The 23,856-nt window shown below is 42.8% G+C and overlaps 1 protein-coding gene across 1 annotated transcript in view; it reads right to left on the bottom strand.

Annotated features, from left to right (window-relative positions):
* NOC3L (NOC3 like DNA replication regulator) overlaps positions 1-23,856 on the bottom strand; it is an 825,940-nt gene that overhangs the window by 760,090 nt on the left and 41,994 nt on the right. Inside the window, exon 4 of the mRNA XM_044056662.1 lies at positions 21,576-21,733. Coding sequence (XP_043912597.1) covers positions 21,576-21,733 — 158 coding nt within the window. The remainder of the gene's footprint in view (positions 1-21,575; positions 21,734-23,856) is intronic.

Raw genomic sequence — 23,856 nt, 5'->3', positions numbered from 1 at the left:
TCAATCAATTAGAAAACATAAAAATCATGTTACAGTCTTGACACTCAACAAAAATTCTGAATAGAAAATGTTAAACCAAAATTATACTTTTCTTACTAAAGCAACAATCTTATTAAAAATACCCATATATACTACTGTATATAACAATAAATAAGTAAATAAGTAAACACTTTAAAATGGACATTGTGTTCCTGTGCAAAACAAGGCAAAAATTACCACACAACTGTAACTGCCTAAAAGACTAAGTGTGTTACAGAAAAGGTGAACAGAAAGTGTCCACCTAAAACATATTGACAAAAAAAATGTATATACAAGAATATCGTAATGTATTATACTTACTAACAGTTTCTTGTACATTTAACATACACATACACACACATATACACTTTAGGTGGAAATGTTTTAGGTTACAATAAACTACAGTGAGTGGTTCAAGTTACATCGGAGCCTGTGTTTTGTTTCATTTTCTCAAGTTTTTTTGTCGTTTTTCTGGGTTTACAAGTTTTTGGCATCATGGCTACCGATAACAGCTTGGACACTTCCATAGAGTTTCCGGTCCAGTCATCAACAAATTCGGTTGCTGGTACAAATGGCATTGGTAACCTGACCCAACTACTGCACCTTATGAATGAAAGGCTTGACACTCTATCTTTGCGCATGGACACTATCTCAACCAGGCGCTATAGTAAGACCGAAAGTCCCTGCAGCTTTGAACACTACAAGAGGGCTTTCAAATGGTTTGAGTTCTCAAAACTACGTAAGTTGTGGAGTGGGATTAAACTGATCTAATACATCATCTAGCAACATTCCTGCTGGGATTAACAGCACTGACGAACTTGGATGTTTTAAAACTACAGCAGAGTCCTCCTTGGGGCTTATTGGGCTTCCTAATGTTTCTGAGTGGTTAAAAGCACAGCCAGTTTTTGGAGGTAACAGTACCGATGTGCTTGGTGGACACCTGGCTGAAGGAGGTGAGTCATTGGCAGTTAAATTACAAGAAATTGATCGAAAAAATATTTAAGCCAAAGAAAGTACAACTGGAAATAAAGTATTTTGCCGAATGTAAAAAACAAGGTGTAGTTCCGAAAGGTTTACAGTCTTGGCAGTACCCTTCAGGTTTGGAAGCGGGGACTGACTTTTACAACGAGTTGATAGACCTGTTTAGCAAACACGGTACTGAGCTAATGGATACTATGTGCAAGCATTATTCTATTACCATAGACTGCTTATCTAAAGATATTACAGAGTTGAACCAGGCCATAAAAACACACCCTGATTTTGTAAGGTACCACTACGACTATAAGAGGGTGTTTTCCTCAATTGAACAACAGTTGAGTAAAAATGCTTAAGTGAAATTAAAAAAAGTTAAGGAGAGACATAAGTGACTATAAGAATGGGGTGGCTTACCTGAAACCACCACCTTCTCAGGGAAAAAATATTTTTTGCACCCAATTACTCAGAATGTTAACCATAACAGCATGGACACCGATTCTGTTGTCAAACTGCCCATAGGGGTAGGTCCAGTTAAACTGCCCATAGGGGTAGGTCCAGGGGTTAACAATCTTGATTTCTTTGAAGGTAATTGGAGTGACAATATCACAGAAAGTCACCCGGTCAACAATAGAGCCAGTAATGACCAATTTAATGGTAATGAACTGAATAATTCTTTTTCCAACCGAGGCCAGAACCACCAACGGAGGTACAACATGAGGGGCAGAAAAGAGAACTACAAATTCAACAGGTAACCAGTGATCCAGTTGTGTTGTTGAACCAAAGTGGTGACTTTAAAGTGTACAATTTTTCTAGTTTTACCTTCGACCTTGAACTGTCTGAGCTTTTCAGTAAGGGGTTGACTTTTGTACCCGCTGACCATTTTAATTTGGCAGGGGTTCTGATAGACTTAAAACTTTACATTCGGAAGATGAACTTGGCTCTAATATTTGGTGACAAAGTTGTCGATGTTGGTCCTTTAAGGGTGGCTAGTACTTACAACCCACCTATTTGTCCTTCCTTATCATTGTTTGAACATATGTGTGAGTTTGATTTAAGAAACTTACACAAGGGTGTTAAGAAACATGACACAGTGAACATTACCAAAAACGAGGCTGCAGCCCTCAGCTCCATTAAATCTTTACCAGTCCGAATTTTGAAACCAGACAAAGGAGGTGGACTGGTGATTATAAACAATGATGACTATGAGACTAGAATGTTGGGAGTGTTGGACAGTGAGATTTATGTAAAATCTAGTTTCAATGAAATGAACACTGCATACAACAGAGTTTTTTCCTTTTTTAGAGACTTACTGATTGAAGGTTTGATCAGTGTTGAGGTGTACAATTATTTAGTGATTTTGAAACCAAGAATACCAAACCTGTTTGGATTACCTAAGCTCCATAAAAATGTCAATGATCCCCCGATGAGAGCTTTAGTGAATGCAAGGTCGTCCATTACTTATGTAGGTTCTAAATATGTAGACCACTTGTTAAAAAAGTACGTAGCCAGAGAAGAACAAATTTGCAAATACTCCTGGGCCTTTTTGAAAAGTTTAGAGAATTTTGTTTATCATAACAACATTTTTTTCTTAACAATAAAGGTTGTTGATCTTTACTTTTCTATCCCTCATGAGGTAGGAATTGAATACATTACCAAGAAATTATTTTATGAGGCTGAGAGTAATAAGATAAGGTTAATCCAGGAGTTACTAGATACCATCTTAAACAACAACTTTGTTAGTTTTAATGACAACATATACAAACAAGTGGTAGGTGTAGCTATGGGTTCGCCATGTGGGGCGAGCTACGCCAACCTGTTCCTAGCTCAATGTGAAAGTGAGTTTATTTTCAAGAAAAACATTTACGAGAAGGTAAAACTTTACAACAGGTTTCTGAATGATATTTTTATCATGTTTGAGGGGAGTGCGGATGACGCACGACTATTTGTGGAAACTTTGAACAATAGTACACCTTTTTTGAAATTCACCTTCACCTATGGAGAGATCATCATTAACTATTTAGATGTAGAATTAAAGAGGGATCCTGTAGGTGAAGGGTACTTGGCTAAAATATACAGAAAGCCTACGTACTCGAACACATTTGTTGCACTATTCCAGTTGTCACCCGTTCCATCAGAAAAGGTCTGTCCTCAAAGGACAGCTGGTAAGAGCTGCCAGGATGACAACTGAAGATACTTCCTTTGAAGATTAATGTACCTTGTTGAAACATATGTTCATGAGTCGAGGTTACCCAGGGAAGATGACTGATGAGCTAGTAAGTGAAGACCACTTGGCTGGCAGGTTCTTTCAGTCCAATTCTCACTAAGAGGGAACTTATTACTGAGGTAACAGATTTGAACGTGGGAGAAAGGTCGGATGGTTTGGCCCTAACTAAGACTAGCGTTATTCCACCAGAGAAATGTTCCACGGTTAAGGAAATAGTGAGTTTTAAGAGGAGTTTCATTACACCCTTTTGTTTGGAGGCAAACTTAATTAAGAACATTTTCAAAAGGAATTGTTTTTTAATTGACCTTTGAGAGGGACACAATAGAGAAATTAGGTGACTACCCGGTCATTATTTTAAAGAAGGGCAGAAACCTGAAAAACATTATAGAAAACAATAGTCCAAAGCCTCTTAGAACTGAAGGAACTTATAAATGTGAAGCATGTAACTATTGTAGGTACATTGCTACAGGGTTTAGTTTCACAGTAAACCAGCATGAATATAAAGCCAGAGGTAGGTACAACTGTAATTCCAAATCTGTGGTGTACTTAGCTTCCTGTCAGATGTGTTCAGCATTTTACGTAGGAAAAACAGACAGGAAGCTAAAGGATGGAATTTACGAACATGTTTACCACATTAAGAAAAAAAGCACCACTAACCCTCTGGCTAGACACTGTAGTGAGCACCCCTCTCATTCATTTTTGTTCAAAGTTATAGACCAGGTAGCTTTAGATGGAAAGGGTAGACCTTATCAATTGATATTGGAGAAACATGAATTGGTTTGGCAACTTAGGTTAAATTCATATACTCTATCTGGCTTAGATGAAGTCACCTCTTTAGCATGCATCCTTAAGTCAAGAAGTTTACTCAGGTGACTTGTTTTTTTATAAGAAAATCGTTTTTAACAACACTGTTTTAATTGTTCTTAACAATACTGTTTATCTTATTAGTCATGTACGTTAGTTGAAATGTGTATCATAATGTATTTTACTTACTAACAGTTTCTTGTACATTTAACATACACATACACACACACATACATTTTTTTCGTCAAGATGTTTTAGGTGGACACTTTCTCTTCAACTTTTCTTTGACACACAGTCTTTTAGGCAGTTACAGTTGTTAGGTAATTTTTGCCTTGTTTTCCACAGGAACACAATGTCCATTTTAAAGTGTTTACTTATTTACTTATTCATTATTGTTATATACAGTAGTATATATGGGTATTTTTAATAAGATTGCTGCTTTAGTAAGAAAAGTATAATTTTGGTTTAACATTTTCTATTCAGAATTTTTGTTGAGTGTCAAGTCTGTAACAGGATTTTTAAGCTTTCTAATTGATTGATTCTTTGAGTAATTAGGGTAATGAGTTGATTGTTAATGCTGTCGCCCTTTTAGTTTTAAAAGGAGTGCTTTGTTGTACCTTGTTGTCTGAAGAAGTTTTCCATTAGTGTTGACGAAAAGTGCTTTACAATAAACTGCAGTGAGTGGTTCAAGTTAGATCGGAGCCTGTGTTTTGTTTCAGTCTTTCACTAAATCCTGGCCAGAAAACAGTTTATATAGTAATAACATTAAGCATCTGCCTGTTTACGCATATAGTCTCATTAATAAAATAAATTAGTAAATTAGAAGTTATGTACTCACCATAACGTTCCATCTGAGTAGGTAGTTCATTTGTCTGCAACCTGTGGGTTACGGATCCGATATCGGATCCGAGCCGGCAACTTGTTTCAAGCTAATGGATCCGAGCTCCTAGCTCCTGCCTTCACCCATAATCCCCTGCTTACCCTCCATGACCTCAGATCGAGTTTGCCTCTCCATATATATCCAACAAAGGATATCTAAAAAACTAACAGATCCAAAGAAGGTCAGGGGGAAGGAGGGGGGGATGGTTGCAGACAAATGAACTACCTACTCAGATGGAACGTTATGGTGAGTACATAACTTCTAAATCTGAAGTAGGATTGTTCATTTGTCAGCAACCTGTGGGACAGAGTCCCCAGCTACCTGCACCCTGGGTGGCCATCATGGAAGGATATTACGAAGCACCGCAGAGCCAAAGGATGCTCTCCCTCTAGAAAGCAGGTCTAGCTTGTAGTGGTTGATAAAGGTATGAGATGAAGCCCAAGTGGCTGCAGAACAAATATCATCCAAAGGAACTCTAGACTTGAAAGCCGCAGAAGTAGAAATGGAGCGAGTGGAATGAGCACGAACTCCTTCTGGTGCGGGTCTACCCGAGGCTTGATGAGCTAGTAGGATACATTGGTAAATCCAGCGAGATAAAGATACTTTAGAGATAGCTTTCCCAAAGTTAAATTTGGCAAAGGAAACGAACAGCTGGTCGGATTGTCTATGGCCAGCCGTCCTATGAGTATAAAAACGAAGCTGCCTATGAACATCCAATGAGTGCAGCTTGTATTCACCCTTATTTTGATATTTAGGGAAGAAAACCGGTAAATTTATGGATTGGTTTATGTTGGTTTCTGATGCTATCTTGGGAAGAAAGGAGGGATTGATCCTGAGGTACACTCTATCAGGGTGAAAAATCAGGTATGGAGGCTTCACAGAAAGAGCCTGAAGTTCCGACACTCTTTTCGCTGAAGTAATGGCTACAAGGAATGCTGTTTTCCATGACAAGAATTTGAGATCCACTGAAGCAGCGGGTTCAAAGGGTGGAGCAGTCAAGGCTTGAAGAACTAAAGTAAGATCCCACGGGGTACGGCTTCTTTTACAGGAGGTCTAAGTAAAAAGGTACCCTTGAGAAAGGTTTTACACAATTTGGCTGACATCAAGGGTCCTGTATCATGTCCCACATGACAATGAGAAATGGCTGCCAATTGCACTTTGACAGTTGAACAACTAGCGCCTTCTTGAAAGAGTTCAGTTAGGAAATCTAAAATGGAAGGAAGAGGAGCCGTAAAGGGATCTAGATCGCGGCGCTCCGCCCAGATGGAAAAACGTTTCCATTTGCTGTGATACACTTTCCTGGTGGAGGGCTTATGTGCTGCCACGAGGATGGCTTTGACTGGTGAAGAGATACTGGGAGCCCTAACTAGGAGTGGAACTGGAGCAACCAAGCTGTCAGTTTCAGATTGTCCAGTTTTGGAGTTGGCAAGTCCAATGGATGGGAGATGAGATCCGGAATGGGATCTAGAATCCAAGGGAGATTCACAAGGTGAGACCACAGGTAAGGGAACCAAATTTGTCGAGGCCAGAATGGGGCAATGAGAATCATCTTGCTCCCCAACCGCGAGGCTTTCTGTAAGAGTTGTATCATCATTGGAAGAGGAGGATTGGCATAGAGTAGACCGGGTGGCCAAGCATGCACCAGAGCGTCTCTTGGAGATTCCCCTGGTGGGGGGATTAGAGCGAAGAAATTGTCGCATTTGGCGTTTGAGGGAGATGCAAAAAGATCGCAGCAGGGTTGCCCCCATGTTGCGAATATCTGCTTCGCTACTAGAGGATTGAGAGACCACTTGTAAGGGGTAAGAAGGGTGCGGCTGAGCTTGTCCGCTAGGATGTTGGTCCTCCCCGGAATGTGCGCTGCAATCAGAAAGCGGTTGGTGGAGATCGCCCATTCCCACACTCTTATGGCTTCGCGGCAAAGAGGATAAGATCTGGTTCCCCCCTGTTTGTTGATATACCAGACCACTGACATGTTGTCCGAGTAAATTGCAATCGTTCCTGCGGGGAGGAAGCTCTGAAGTGCTTGCAACGCCAACAGCACCGCTCTCATCTCCAGAACGTTGATATGCAGGGAGGTCTCTGTATCGTTCCACGTGCCTTGAACTGTCCTGCCTGAGTAATGCCCCCCCCCCCACCCGAGGCGGGAAGCGTCCGTGGTCACAGTGGCGATAGGGGGAGAGGTGCAGAAGGGACGGCCCGTATGGAAGTTCGATGCTTGGAGCCACCATAGTAGCGCCCTTCTGCAAGCCTTGCTGATAGCAATGGGATGGTGGAGAGGAAGGGATAGGAAGGACCATTGCACTAACAGAGTCCATTGCAGGACTCGCATGTTCAAACGGGCATATGGAAGGAATGTAATCACTGCTGCCATGGAGCCTAGTGCCCTCAGGATCAATTCCGCTGGTGAAGCCTCTGAATGAAGGATAGCCCGCACATGAAGTTGTAGATTTCTGATTCTCTCGGCAGTTAGGAAGGCTCGCAAATCTCTGGTGTTTATTCTGGCACCTATGAATTCTATGATCTGTGTTGGAGCCAGTAGAGATTTGCCGACATTGATAGTAACGCCTAGTTGTGGGGCTAGATGGAGAAAGAAGTCTCTGGCCGAGCAAAGTAGATGCCTTGTTGGTGCGGTCAGGAGCCAGTCGTCCAGGTACGGGAAGACCTGAATTCCCTGGAGTCTCAGGTGGGCCGCAATCACTGCTAACACTTTGGTGAACACCCTGGGGGCTGTGGTGAGACCAAAGGGAAGGACCCTGAACTGGTAGTGACTGGCTCCCAGCCAGAAGCGAAGGAACCTCCTGGATCGTTTGTCCATTAAGATGTGGTAATACGCATCCTTGAGGTCTATAGAGCACATCCAATCATTCTCCCTCAAAAGGGGGAGGATAGATTGAAGAGTGACCATTCGGAATTTTTCCTTGGTTACGGACAGGTTCAAGAGGGAAAGGTCTAGGATGGGTCTCAGGTCCCCCGTCTTTTTTGGCACCAAAAAGAACCTGGAGTAGAACCCTAATCCGAGCTGGTCTTGGGGGACGGGCTGGATGGCTCTTTTTCTTAGCAGCTGCTGTATTTCTGCGGCTGCGGCCTCCCTGTGATCGGGTGGTACATCGGGAGGTTCTTGGATTGGGGGACATGGAGAATTGGTATTTTGTACCCTCTGGATATGATGCGAAGCACCCAGCGGTCTGTTGTGATGGACTCCCATGCCGCTAGATGTTTCAAAAAACGCCCCCCGACTGCCTCCAGAGTGGAGCAGCTGGGCAACCCCTCAGGGCTGCTGCGCGGGCCGCTCAGAGAAAGGTTCTCTGGACCCGAAATTTCTCGGAGCCCCTCTGCCCCTGGGGCGACGTCCTCCCTGTCCACCTCTGCCACGGTAGGACTGGTTGTCCGGAGCTGGTTGGGAATGTTGTGATTTCCAGAACCACATCTTCTTCTGACCCTTTTGGTTCCTTGAAAAGGACCGCTGGGGAGCAGAGAAGCGGACTCCGATGGCAGACAACGTCTTCCCGTCCTTCTCACTCTGGACAAGCGTCTCGCGAACTGTTTTGCCAAAAAGGGCAGAACCATCAAAGGGGGCGTTCGCGAAGGACGCTTTAAAGGGCTCCATAAAGTCACAATGACGGGGCCAGGCCTGACGTCTCATGACTAGGCCTGCTCCGCTGGCCCTAGCTGCTCCCTCTGTGGTGTGGGACAACAGCCGCATAGAGGTGTTTGAAATAGATCTCAGAGTGGCCATTCGGGTGGAGTACAAATGTTTATCCTCCTCTGACATGGACTCAGGGGGGGATGCAGCGTATTCTTTGATAAGTTCCCGCTGCATCCTGATGACATGTGCCATATAGTTCAGAGACCTTACTGAGAAGGTCGCTGAACTAAAGACTCACTTCCCTAAGCGATCCATCAAACGGGACTCTTTGCTCGGTGGATGGACTGAGGGACTCTCCTGAGCCAATTCCCTCTTTGTGGCTGCCGCCAACATGGCATCTACAGGGGGGCCCTTACTCCAATGTGACCGGTCTGAGGGGGGCTAAGAATCCTATCCGGTCGCTTCGGTATTGGCTCCACAGTGTCCGGATCCTTCCATGCCCTGGTGGTAATAAGGTCCACCAGGGGATCGGCTGGAGGGGACACCCAGGAGGTAGACAGGCCTGCCTCGAATGCCTCCAGAAACATGGACTCGTCAGAGGAAGACTTGGGGGCAGACCACCCACCTTTGATTCTCAGCATCTCCATGATGTCTCCAAAGGAGACATCCTCAGGGGGTGATCTTGGGGAGCCTTCCCCTTCCTCCAAGTCTGTGTCCTCGGTTAAGGACTCAGGGGAGTCCACGTGCCTCCTTTTGCACTTATGCTTGCGGGGAGCTTCCTCGAGGGGGACTGTCTGCGGAGGCCTCGCCAGCAACATCTTGTTCCAATGGAACTGTCTGTGACATCGAAGCAGGCTGTCCCTTTGGCCAGGTGATGGAAGCCTGGCCCAGCAGAGAGGGAGTGCAGGGAGGAGTCGATGCAAGGACCGGGGGTCCGGATGCTCTCAACAGAGCCCTCTCCACAACATCGAATGCCGAGGGAGAGCCACTCTCCAATGGATCCGAAAGTCTGCTCCCACTCGGATCCGATGAAGGGATTGGAGCCGGCGCCGAGACCGTCAGATCCGAGGGACCAGTGTGCTCCGACCTGGATGGAGCCGAAGGCACACTGAATCCCCCGGATCCGAAGCTCGGACCACGGCTCTGAGAGGTCGGATCCGACAGACTCGAGGGTAGGGTCGGATCCGAAGTACCAAGTACTGTCGGCGCCGACCCACCCCCGGCGTCAAGGCTGCTCGGCTCGAAGGCCCAACCCGGGTAGCGGGTCGGAGAAGGAGCAATTGGGTGGAAAAAAGGTGTCGAGCTCCCCCCCCTGAGGGGGGGAGGCAAGAGCACTCCCATCTGCAGCTGGGCCTGGATGAACCTTCGCATCATCTGGTCCAAGTCTGCATCTGCTGAAAGTGGATCTCGAAGAGGCCACCGAGGCAGGCCTGGAATGCCGCCTCGATGACCTCGACGGAGATCGGGTCTCCTCCTCCTCGGGCCCCGGGGAGAAAGAAGGGGATCAGAGCCGAGGAGGAGGAGACCTAGAAGCAATTGAGGGAGAAGCCCGCTTAGCTGGCGGAGCCGAAACGGAGGTCTCGGCCCGCCGCTTGTGGTGCTTCTCCCTCCGTTTCTCCTTCCTGGCCTCCCTGTCCTCCGACACTTTAGCAGGAGTTTGAGTCCCAGTCGGAGGCAGGGGGGCAGGAGTGGCAACCACCACAGGCTGTGATGGAGCCACAGGGGTAGCAGAGGTAGCGGAGGCCGAAGCTGAATCCGGGGGTAGAAGTCCTGCCAGGACCAGCTTCGACCTCTGTTCTTTCAGTGCCCTGGGGTTGAACGCTGCACAGATAGTACAGCCCGAGATGAGGTGTTCAACCCCAAGGCACCAAACGCACCGAGTGTGGCCATCAGCCGGGGAGAGCTGATGGCCACACTCAGTACATTTAGAAAATATGGCTTTTGGGGCCTCAGCCATTCCTTTTTTTTTTTTTTTTTTTTTTTTTAACTAAAAAGGAAAAGAAAAAAAAAAACAACTACACACACACACAGGCCTCAAAAGACACTCAACAAACACTCACACACTAGCGACCAGCGAAGGGAGGGTATTAATTAAACAAAAAATAGGGAACCTAACTCAGACACACTTTACAAATGTTAATTTAAACTAAAACAGAAATTTCTGACGAAAAAAGTTAACTTTTTTATCACTTATCTGCGGAGCTCAAGAAAAGGATCCAGCCATCACAAGCGCGGCAAACTAGATCTGAGGTCATGGAGGGTTAGCAAGGGATTATGGGTGAAGGGAGGAGCTAGGAGCTCGGATCCATTAGCTTGAAACTAGTTGCCGGCTCGGATCCGATATCGGATCCGTAACCCACAGGTTGCTGACAAATGAACAATCCTACTTCAGATCATTCCTTTCTCTAAATCACCAAGTTCTCTCTCAACTTCAAGAAAAAGTAATATTCTCTCCGACATACAGATATCAACAACACTGACAAGTATGCATATACTCAAATGTCAGATATATTGTAATCATGCACAAAAGATATTCTTCTTTCAGCTTTTCCCAGTTAGGGGTTGCCACAGCGGAACTACAGTCCACTAATGATTGGCAGTTGATTTATACTGTGCCAAGGTGAGAGCTCGATGCCCAACCTTCAATGAAGGCATGCCCATTTACGCATGTCTTTTGAACGTCACTCGACTGCGGGGAGGACATGCAGACTCCACACAGAAGCTGCTCTAGCCAAGAATCGAATGGCAGAACCTCTTGCTGTGAGGCGACAATGCTACCGTTGCACCACCACGGCTTCTCGTAATCATGCACAACAGATACACCTGGGAAAGTCACAAAGGAAAATCCAAACAAAAAACAATCCTGTGAAAGTCACAAAGGAAAAGCCAAACAAAAAACAACCCTTAGCTCTCATTAGGTCATGCAAGACTTTCAAAATCATACATAAATTGAGCTGCATTTGTGGCATAAATGTTTTTGTCCTGACTGCCTCCGATTACCCAGGTTTGACTACTAATTTTTAATGAGCAGGGTGGGAAGGGGCGAAGTCAGCAACTAAATGCTGCATCACCCATTCCACAGAAAGAATGTGGTGAATTCTTACTACAGAGAGTTACATACAAGGATACATTGTGACTCTGGCCTTCCAATGTGTGTAAGTGCACTACAGATTCTGGTGTGTGGAGAAATACATCCACAATGAACTCAGCAGAACAGACATTACATGGGGCATGTCAGCCAACAGTGAAAGGGGGGGGGGAGATAAATACTTAGTAATCTCATTTATCTTTGTAGAATGTCAGCCATAATCTTTCAGCCTTTACTCTTCCCTCTAGCAGCCTACAAAAGCTGAGGAAATGGGGAAGAGAGGAAATGAATGCTGAGCCTATAAAACAGAGTCAAGCATGATAGTCATGGAAGTACTGAAGGAAAAGGAAAATTACAGAGAATTAAACAGACTTAATCCTTCAAAATGGATTACTGTTCACAACACTGCATCTTCAACCTAATCAAATTACTGATATCCTCAAGTCTGACTGTGAACTGAAGTTACCATACACCTTTCCCATTTTTCTTAACTTTATCTAACCCGTTTACCATTTTTAGACCTATCACCACAACCCCCTCAACAATCTCCACTTCAAAAAGATCATCCAGTTTAAAAGCAAGCCCTACTCCTTCAATGTGCTGAAGCAATTCCTACACGGTGCAGACACTTCTGACCTCAAAAGTACTAATCTTAGCTTATGTGTGGCACTCACTGTTATACTAAATTGTTCAGGAAGTCTTGCAGCTTTGTCCTTCCAATAGTACGGTTCAATTCCCATTCATGTCAACAGTACAATGTCCTCAAACAGAAAATTGCCAACTCTGTTCTATCGTTTCCTCGATTCATTGCGACTCATAAAAAAGTTTTCTGCTATCCATGTCACCTATACCTCACAAGTACAAACTCTTCTCCCATGAACGGGTTTGCTTCTGCTAAGGACAATGCATCAAGAATCCATATCTATTCTGAATTTTCTCTTTGATAAAGGCTACCCAACTAGAATTACATTTATGGACCTAGCAAAAACTTTTGTTATACTACATACAGCAGGCATCTTCCAATTAATTCATGGATAGCCCGACTGACAAATCACAAATTTGCAATTAGGCAAACTAGCTCAATTTTTTTCCCCTCGTTAAGTAAGGAGCTTCTGAGGGCTCCAGCCAAGGGAATCATCTTCCTGAGCTGAGAATTAAGGTTATGATATGGAAATGATGTACCTCACTTCATCTCCTACTGCAACATCATTCCCATTGATCAAAATAATTCTTTCTCCAACATACAAGACCTGGTATGTGTAACAAACGGTATCTCTCAACTACAAAAAAAGAAATGCTGCTTGTCAACAGCCAATTTAGATACGATAATCTTGCACTGTCTATATAAAAACATGCAACAGACCTTTGATCAGAGTGACACCTTTAAGTTTCTGTGCACCCACCTAGACCTTGCCCTCAACTTCCCTAAATACAATCACTATGCAAGTGTAAGCAAATCCATCCATTTCAACAGCTACCTCTCCTCTTACAAAACTAAATATTAAATGATGCAGCATATTATTAATCAGCTTATTGTATTTGTCTCAAGATACAAAAAATTAATCATATTCTAAAAGGTGTTAGTGAGGTGTTGTTTTCAGTACTATCTTCAGCACTGTAGGTTGTTTAAAGAAAGTAGTCAGGACTGCTAGAAAGAGTTTCGACAAATATAAACTATTTTCAAAAGTAGACCAGTGCATGGACTGGAGGGCAAAGGTATGATTGCGAACTAAAATAAAAGAATTTAGACTATTTTCTTCAGAAAGAAGGAGAAATGGAAAAAGAGAGAGAGAGAGATGATATGAGTTCACAAATGTGTCATGGTCTTTAAAAGGATAACTCAAAGTAGTAGGTAAGACAGATTTGGGAGGAGGGGTGAAAGTTAACAAAACTGGTACCAGCTTCTCACTGGATATAAGTACATACATTGCATTGATATTAACTGTCTCCATGAAGAATTATGCTCAAAAAGGGTCCCTCCCTCCATCCATCCATCCTCGACCCCTTTTCCCCCATTTTGCACATGGGGTCAGGGTGTCACAACAGTGACAATCATCTTGAGCCAATGTTTACTTCACCGGGTAGCTAGCCCTGCCACGGTAGCTCATCCGTACCACTCACTCGCACACACACTTGCACCTACAGCCAATTTAGATTGCCCAATCCACCTACTGCACGTTTTTGGCATATGGGAGGACATCGGAGTACGCGGAGGAAACCCACGCAACTGCAGGGAGGACATACAGACTCCACACAGAAAGCATCCAGGCCAAGAATCGAAACAGAGAACCTCTTGCTATGAGGCAACAATGCTAACCACTGCACCCACCCCATGTTCAAAAATGGGTGGTAGGGAATAAATCTAAAGAAACATTTAAAAATGTGCTGGATTTGAAAAAAAAGGTGTGGAGGGAATACACAATTAAAATCAATTTAAGGGTAGACAAAAATAAACAGTCTGTTGCCTTCTGCTGTCAAGCAAATCTAATATTTTTTTTCTATGTGGTATTTGACTCCCAAGCCTACCAGCCTACAAAATTTCCCCGATTAATCTTAAGCTCATTCATTCCTCCATGTCTGACAATATTCCTACCATACCTACCATCTGACAGTTAATAATAAGGTCATCATTCAGGCAGAGATATTTGTGCCCTTGCTGGCATCCCAGCAATGAAGGCATTTTTACAGAGATCCTAACTTTTTACAGTGAGCTAATCGAAGGAAGGACACTGAGCAAACTCGGAGCTACAATATATAACATTAAGTATCCTGTTTTTTGTTTATTTTGTTCTTTATTTCTTTGTTGTTTATAGCACTTTGTGTACTGTGTATTTTTTCTAGCTAGTTTCACTGTGTGTGAGGTATTAACTGGAAATTGTCCACTCTTATTAAGCATCTGTTGGGTTGTTTGTTTATGATAACTTGTTGCAGTTAAACTCTTTTTTTCTAGTGGCTCCTTTAGCCGTTTAAAACTTTCATTTAAAGGCTCACTGCTGCTTTTCAGCTGTGAGTAACATTTCTGCAGTTTTTCCCACCCTCCCTCCCTGTTGGTATAGTGTTTTTATAGTTGGTGGCTTAGCAGTTGCCCGCCCCTAGTGTAAATTTGATATGGGACCCTCCTCCCAGTCTAGTGTCATTACCTCATTCTACCCAGTACAGGGAGAGCATTTGAGAAGGCCAATCAGCTTAGTTTCTGCTACTCCTTTCTCTCTTTCCAAAAAAAAAAAAAAAAAAATGTATCTGCTTTTACTGTATTTGTGTTTTATTCCTACTTTATTTTGCTTTTGCGTCATCTTAAAAGTACTCAATTGTATTTATTACTGCTTGGTGTAACTCATTGTAAGCCTTTTAGTTTAAGCACCTGGGCTTCAGACCAGTTTTACATTAGGAAGGTTTGTGGTCTGCACTGTAGTGGCAGAACAGGTAGCTTACATCCTTCTAAGTTGGGAACTGCTGATTAAGGGCTCAGTGTCTGTTATTCTAAAAGTGTATTAATTCTGGTTTAAGCACTTGGGCTTGAGGCCAGTTATTTTACATTAAGAGGGTTCGTGTTCTGCACTCTTGTGGGAGGAGAGGCTGGACTCTGTCCTTCTGAGCTGGGAATTTCTGGTTAAAGCTTATAGTGCCTGCATATTTGAACTGCTTCTAAATGAAATTGGTACACCTCGTTTGCTGTAGCATAGACTAGATCCAGGCCTGCTGAATCTAGCTTTGTTTGTATAACTTGAGCACTAATCCAGGCATTCTTTAAAGTATTCAGTTGTATTTATTACTGCTGGTAGTAATTTGATTAAAGTGTAGCTATCATTTCTAAGTCTTTTGGATTAAGCACTTGGGCTTCAGACCAGTTGTTTTACATTAGGAAGGTTTGTGGCCTGCACTGTGGTGGCAGGACAGGTAGCTTACATCCTTCTAAGTTGGGAACTGCTGATTGAGAGCTCAGTGTCTGTTATTCTAAAAGTGTATTAATTCTGGTTTAAGCACTTGGGCTTGAGGCCAGTTATTTTACGTTAAGAAGGATTGCGGTCTGCACTCTTGTGGTAGGAGAGGCTGGACTCTGCCCTTCTGAGCAGGGAATTTCTGGTTAAAGGCTTATAGTGCCTGCATATTCTAACTGTTTCTTACTGAAATTGGTACACCTTGTTTTGCTGTAGCATAGACTAGATCCAGGCCTGCTGAATCTAGCTTTATTTGTATGCTTGTGGTTTGTTTATTTCCCTGAAACGCTAATTCCACCTAAAACGCGGCCTTTTAGCACTTCTGTGGATCCCTAGTGATATCTGCATTGCTTACTGTACTTATTTCCTTGTTTCACTTGAAAGAAAGTTACTGTTTGTCGTTTTTGCATTTAAGTTACCTGTAACACATTGCATTTAAGTTACCTGGCACTTGCTCACTAACGCAATTATATAAGTCAGCTCTAAAAAATTAAAAGCGCTACCCTCACAAACTCCCCTTGAGTACCTTGTTCCCCATTGGCCCTTTTTTTCAATTATAAAGGAATTCCCAATACTATTCTAGCATGTCCAAAGGTCAGTTGTCAATCTCCTCTCCGGTCCAGCTGGTGAATCTAGGAATCTTGAGGCAATGTTACAACTGCCTCATGTACACAGACAACCCTCTCCTCCTCCCAACAAATTCCAACACATGTGAGAGATGCAACCATATAGCCAAACTGGAGGCTAAGCTCTCTCAACTCAGTACTGGCGTAACCAGTCAGGAGGAGAAGGAAACCACACTCACTACAATTCCAGTCCCACATAGACCTACCACGACAACAAACCAAACACATAAACACACAAAAACATACTCGGAGGCTCTAAATAAAAATCTGCCTAAGCAGCAGAGACCTCCAAAGCAGACACCCAAGCAACCGCTACCCCAAAACAAAACACGTGCAACACATAGCTCACAAAGCCAATGTGCCGAACAGTCACAGCCCTTAAGGCTAAACAACACACCTGATACGCTTGTAATAGGTGACTCTATCGTCAGGCACACTGACATCCCGCTCACCAGGCTGAACAAGGAGAAGGTCACGGTGAGCTGCCTGTCGGGCGTTAGGATCCGCCACATAACACAAGCACTCAGGTCACTCCAAGGCAAGTACAAATATGACGCAGTCATTGTCCATGCTGGTGTGAATGACCTGAGACGTACCTCCCTGGAATACATGAAAAGAGACATAGAGGAGCTCTCTGAGCATGTAGCCCAGGCCGGTATGACCCTGACCTTGAGTAGCATCTTACCCTCACCAAGAATGATGCCACAATATGAAGACAAGATGCTCAATTTCAACAATTGGCTTAAGTGTTGGTGTCATTCAAAGGGGATCCAATGCCTGTCAGCCTGGAATGACATGCTCGACAAGCCACGATGCTTCGCTAGGGACGGCTTGCACCTGTCACCCCTGGGCTTTCGGATATTGGCAAAGGCTCTTGCTACCCCCATAGTGCCTTTTTTTGGCAAGGCTCAAAAGACAAACCCACCTCCATAGGTATCACAAGGGATAAGAAACTAAGAGTAATGCCACTCAGTGCCAGAAGTCTAAACCTCAAGATGCGCGCACTCGAAACTCTCCTTAGCATGGAGAAAATCGATATCTGTGCAGTAACAGAAACCTGGTTCAAGGCTCCCGAGAGCACCCCAGCACTACCAGGTTATACCTCATACCATGCTTTTCGGCCCCAAAACTTGGACCGAACCACAAAAGGAGGGGGAGTATCAATATTCGTCAAAGATACCCACACCTCCAGGTTGGTGGCACAGCACGAAGCATCAGAGACTATCCACGTGCAACTAACTGTGGGTAAAACTGCCTTCCAGTTTATAGCCTGCTACAGACCACCCTCCCAAACACAGGAACCCCACTTGGCCTTCCTGAGAATACTGGAAAATATGAAGGTCTCTCCAAACACCATTATATTGGGCGACTTCAACTACCCAAACATAGACTGGGAGCATTACTCTAGCTCCAACACCCTAGCCCAAAGGTTCCTAGAATTTATAAACTCAAATGATATGGAACAACTTGTTACCACTCCCACAAGAGGGGAAAACATACTTGACCTGATCATCACCAACATGGGGACACTATGCTCCAGACCAGAAGTGTATCCCTCACTGGTAAGATCAGACCATAAACTAATCTACCTGGATATTCACATCCCGACCCCACCCCCTGCCCAGAAAACCACAGTGAAAAACTTCTCTAAAGCAAATTTCACATGCCTCAAAACCGAGGCGAAATCCTTCAAAGCCCTCGGGCCTGTGGAAAATACGGCCCAGACCGCAGAATCCTTTATAAACGCATTCTATGAACACCTTCAGGAATGCATGGATCATGCAATCCCAAATAAAACCAAGACCCAATCCTCCAAAGGCAGACGTCCTGTCTGGTGGACCCCAGCCATAAACAAACTATACAATAGAAGGAGGAAGCTACTACATGATAGAGCAAAATCCCAAAAAGGGAAGGCATCTCTGATCAGTATTAGCAAAAAACTACGGGCACTCTAAAATCGTCTAAGGCCAGCTTCGAGAGAAAAATTGCACAGGACACTAAGGATAATCACAAGGCTTTCTTTAGTTATGTTAGGAACCTGGGTGGGAATTCCCAGATATGCTCAGAATTAGTCCAAAATGACAAAAAATACACCGAGCCCACAGACATTGCCAACATCCTAGCTGACAGGTTCAGTGCAAACTTCTCCCCCCCCTCTCCCCCCCAAAAGGGCAAATATCTATCCCAACAGAGTCCTGCCCCTGACATCTCAGATGCTCAGGTAAGAGCCGCCTCTCCAAAGCAAAAACACAGCATCAATGGGACCAGATGGTGTCCCGAGCTCGTCCTACATGAACTCCAAGAAGAGCTAAACCCAAACATAAAACTACTGTTCAATCTTAGCCTTACTACAGGATATGTACCCAAAGAGTGGCGTACAGCAACAGTGGTCCCTCTCCACAAAGGTGGTGCCTCAACGGATCCTGGAAACTATCGCCCCATAAGCCTGACTAGCTTGGTCTGCAAAGCTATGGAAAGGATCATCATGGACCTCATAAATAAAGATATTGGGGACCTACAGACACTGGATCCTACCCAGTTTGGCTTTGTTAAGGGCAGATCCTGCCTCTTAAACCTGGTCGATTTCTTTGAAACAGTCACCAAGGCCATTGGCGAGGGAAGGTGGTCCACACAGCCTACCTGGACCTCGCAAAAGCCTTCGATACAATACCCCACTCGGGCATTATAGATAAGCTCACCAGCTTAAATATAAACCCCTATGTCACTAGATGGGTTGCAAACTGGCTCAAGGACAGAACCCACATGGTTAGAATTGCTGGAGCCATGTCAGACTCCAAACCAGTTACAAGTGGCGTCCCACAAGGCTCAGTCCTGGGACCTCTCTTGTTCGGTATATATTTCTCGGCGGTACAGGCCAACACGGAAGGACTGTGGCTGACCAAGTTCGCAGATGACTGCAAACTGGGCGCTCTCCAGCCGACACAAGCATCCTCCAAAAGGGCCTCATAGAAACAGACAACTGGTGCCAGAGCCATGGCCTCAAGCTAAACGCCAAAAAGTGTATAGTCATCCCCTTTGGCAAAAACAAAGTGCCCACAAATTACCACATAGGTGGTAATCCATTAAGTACAGAAGAAGTCATTAGGGACCTGGGGACCCAAGTTGATAGCAATCTCTCATTGACAACCACGTGGCCAAAGTGGTTAGAAAAACATTTTATATAGCCCACCTAATCATGAAGGGATTCACATCTAGATCAGGGAGGTCATCGCCTCTTTACTCATCCCTCATCAGGCCCATAATTGAGTACAATGCCCCTTTTGGGATGTACCTTACCAGACACCTGCAGCAACTGGAAAGACCCCAAAAGTACCTCACCAAGAGGATCAAAGGGCTCAAACAGATGCCATATGCTGCCCGGTTAAAGAAACTCCAGCTCTACTCAGTGGCATACCGCCTGCTCAGAGGCGATCTGTGCCCGACGTATAAAGCCATGTCCAACCCGGAATTAATGGACATGCTGCACCTCAGAAAATCCAAATCCCATCGAGCTATGCGCTCGAGAGACTTGAACCTCAGCACTGAAATAAAAAGGACATGCTGGAGGGACAGATTCATAACCCAGAGGCTCCCTTCACTCTGGAATAAAATCCCAGTCCAGGTTAGGCAGTGTCCCACATTGACTCTCTTCAAGAGGAATCTTGATGAGTGGATGGGAGATCGTAGGTTTACCCCGGCTATCACTTCTGTGTCACTGTTAGACAGAGGCACAGTATACTAACCTCAAAAAAAGGCATAGCAAAATTAATTTAAAATGGGTGGCGAAAGCCAAACACACTCTGGCTAGGCTTATAAATGCCCTAGGACAGATAGCCTAGTATGAACCTATGAACCTAACAGTGCCCCTAGTGTCTGACCTTAGCACTCCCGCATCACCCATGCCGTTAATGAGACAGAGCAAGAGTGAGTGTGAGCGAGGAGTGAGTGAGTGAGTGAGTTACTGTGAGAGAGACAGACGGTGAGTTCCTATAAAACATGCTAAAAAGGGCTACCATCACCAGATAGAAATGACAAGCTCACATAACCAGTACTGGCCATTTCAGTGCTGCGTTAGCCTCTACTTCCATGGTAGCAATCAGCAGACCAAACCACCACTCTGTCCTCCCAGCATGAGCGAGTCTGCTTCAGCCATTCACTTCCATCCTCCTCTGTTTGGCCTTCCAGTGTCCAAGCTTCTATTCAAGCTCAGGTCATTTGCATTGTAGTCAGGGCTTTATCCAGCTATAGCAGAGATCCGCTCAACTCCTCAAATGAAAAATGGCTAACTATCGCATCTTCTATTTTTATCACACCAGCTATGGTACGTTATTCTATCATGAAGCAAGTAACACCACATCAACCTCATCTCTCACCTCTCTCCTCAGTGAAACTGTTCAAAAAACAACTTAGAGAATACCTTAATAATCACTGGTTATGCCCATGTAGTAACCCAGACTAATCTTAACACCACTTTCTCTGAACCCTACCTATATGACCATTTGCAATTTAATTCCAACTCTTCTCTATGCCTCAGAGAGTAGACCCACCTATACAATTTCAGTCTTGACTACTTTCTCTTACATAGGATCCTCTTCAAATTATGTACTTGCATAATTTGCAGCTTGTAGCATTAACTTGTGTTCACATACAAATATCTATATAGACATTCTTTATCTTTCTTATTACATGCTACCTTAAAGTTGCTATGCTACTGTAGGATAAATTGGATGACTCACTGTTAAATACTGTACCTGGAGCTGCTATATTTGTTAGTGTGCTTTTCATTTCTCTTTCTCATTGTGTGCTACTTTAAAATTGTTTGTTGTTAAATCTCTTTCTTATCTGCTACTTTAATAGTACTATTTCTCTATATAACATTTGTATTCTTCACCTTAAAATAGTACTGTACCTAAATTTGTTACAATGTTTTACTTACCTGTACCTGAAGTTGCTAAAATTATGTTTATGTGGAGCTTTTCTCCCCGGGCTTCTACTGCAAATGGACATATATCCAGTTAGACTAGCCCGGTCAACAAATGTAAAATAAAAATAAAACTTCTGAGAGGCCTGCTTACTTCAATTGGCTGTAAACGGATTAGCAATACCTCTACATTCTAAAGGCTGGTGGTTTAATCTGGACATCTAAGAAGATGCTTTTTACAGCAGTGCTTCACATGATGACCCACTTCCTATGTCCAACTCCCTTTACTATGAATGCTCACAGTGCAAAAGGATCTTCCTCCACCAGAATTAAGAGCTAGAACTTGCGGTCTGACACTTGATAAGAAGCTTTTAGAAATTGGTCTCCAAATATTTACAGCTTTAAAAATGTTCAATCAATCAGTATACAAAGCAGCTGGAGTTAAAGTTTAAAAAAAAAAAAAATAGTAGTGCACAAACTTCAAATTCTACTAAACGTTTATTTACAGTATTTACCCAGTTTCTCAATCATTTGTGGAATGATTCCCCTTTCATCTTTGATTGGCAACAAGTGAATTATTTCTTTTTCTGGCTCAGACTGCATACGTCTTGGCATTTTCTCATACGTTTCAATTACATTTTCATGTTTCCGTTTCTTAGCATGAACAGGTTCACTAAAAGAAAACATGCAAACAAAAACATATACACTAATGTACAGCTTTAGTAATGAAATGTCAGATTGCTAACATAAATTTACATTCTGCTTATTAAATTTAAATATTATTATGACACTAAATGAAAAATTAAAATGCAAACTGCAATTAAGTGAGCATGCATGCACGCGCACACAGACAGACACAGACACACAATCACTCTAAAGCAAAAACAAATATGCAACCATGAAAAAGGGCGGCCTACATCCCATACATGATGATGATGTGCCACCACAACCACCACTAGGGAATGCAAGAGAAATTACTGAAAGAAAATAATGACAGAGTAACAGATAATGAGAGAGGTGCATCAAACCAATCAAATCCTAGCACAAACTTTTGTTCTCCCTCTTATACTTACTAGTCAGTAATTTTCATAGTATAACATACAGATGCAGTGTAACACGGCTGCATGTTTAGGTTACCATCAACAGGATGCAGAAGTTTAAAACACTTAATACAGGATGGTTAAAGGCACTATGAATTCTCCCACCATGGCCTACCTTTAACTTATGCAGCCTTACATTCTACCTTGGGAAACATTCAAGACTTAACTGATGCCACTGCCTGTAGAGGAAGGATGAAAAGATAAAAACAGGAGGTGTTCCTGGGTCCAGCCATAGGTTAACCACAGAGCACAAAAAATTGTCACACCAAGTAGCAAAAACCTGTTCCACGAACAATAAAGGTCTTCCTCCCACACAAGTCCAAAAAGATAGAATCCACCAGCGAAGTTATATAGTCGATTTATTTTCACACCAAACAAGTAAAACAAGAAAAATCTGAGCGCTTTCGTCTCCCTTCGGAGACTTCTTCAGAGATAAATTAAAACTACAAAATACATCAGTTTATATACTTTATCTAGTGGGCTGGTCAATAGATTAATTAATTAATTAGCACATTTCTTTCATTTCCTTCTAAAAGTGAAATACACACTGTTTTCATTGTGTGTAAAAATAGCTGTTTTCTATACGGAAAACTTTAAATACAGTTGTCAAATATATGTCTACAAATTCAGTATAGATATGAAATGTATAAAATTATATTAAATATATTGAAATATGTTACAATATATTAAATGAATTCAATAAATCATAAGTACAATTGATATACTTGTTGCATTGAAGAAAAAATGAATGCAAAGAGGTCAACACAACAGTATGTCCTATCAAAACCTTAAGACATTAAACAGTGGGAGAACACTGTTAACATACTAAAAAGGGAGCACTAATATCTTGATAGGTATAATATAATAATAATAATAATATTTATATAAATAAATAATACACCATAATGCCAACTCTACAAACCTTGTATGCATATATATATGTATACTCACTTACGAATGTATGTGCTACTATATGCATTTGTACTTCCAAAAATATCAATAAATACCAGGTGGAATTCCGAAGGTACATAAATCAATTGTAGATCCCCCTATGCGGCCAATTGCGTCTTCTCAGGGTTCAAAAACTCAACCTTTGGCTATATATGTGGACTATAAACTTAAGCATATTCTTAATAATTTTGAACATATTCTTATTGATTCATGGGATTTTTTAAAGAAAATTGTGAATTGCCCATATAATAATGACTATATATTCTTAACAGTTGATGTTAAAGATCTGTTCTCAGTCATTCCACAAGATGAAGGGTTAAAATGGTTTGATGAGATTATAACAGGAACGGATGGTCTTACAAATGATGAATATAGAGTGATCCTTGAAAACATGGAACTTATTTTGAAATATAACTATCTTTACTTTCAGGGGGAGTACTACCACCAAAAGGAAGGTGTTGCCATGCGATCAGCCTGCGCACCAATATATGCTAATATTGTGATGTTGTATTGGGAGTTAAATTTCATCTTCTCTTGCATATACAAAAACCATATAATAAAATATTTCAGGTTTTTGGATGACATTTTTATTGTATGGGAAGGAGCAGATAATACAACTGATGAATTTATAAGGTATATAAGTCATACTACTAATTTTCTAGAATTTACTTTCGAGATTGGGAAGGATGTTATCCATTTTCTAGATGTTCAATTAGAAAAAGATTATTATAATGGTTGTTATAAA

The sequence above is a fragment of the Protopterus annectens genome, chromosome 14.part0, assembly GCF_019279795.1.
Source record: "Protopterus annectens isolate FY-2018-M chromosome 14.part0, PAN1.0, whole genome shotgun sequence".
Taxonomy (NCBI): Eukaryota; Metazoa; Chordata; order Ceratodontiformes; family Protopteridae; genus Protopterus; species Protopterus annectens.
The sequence above is the reverse complement of the archived record's forward strand: the minus strand, read 5'-3'. Positions and strand labels throughout refer to the sequence as shown.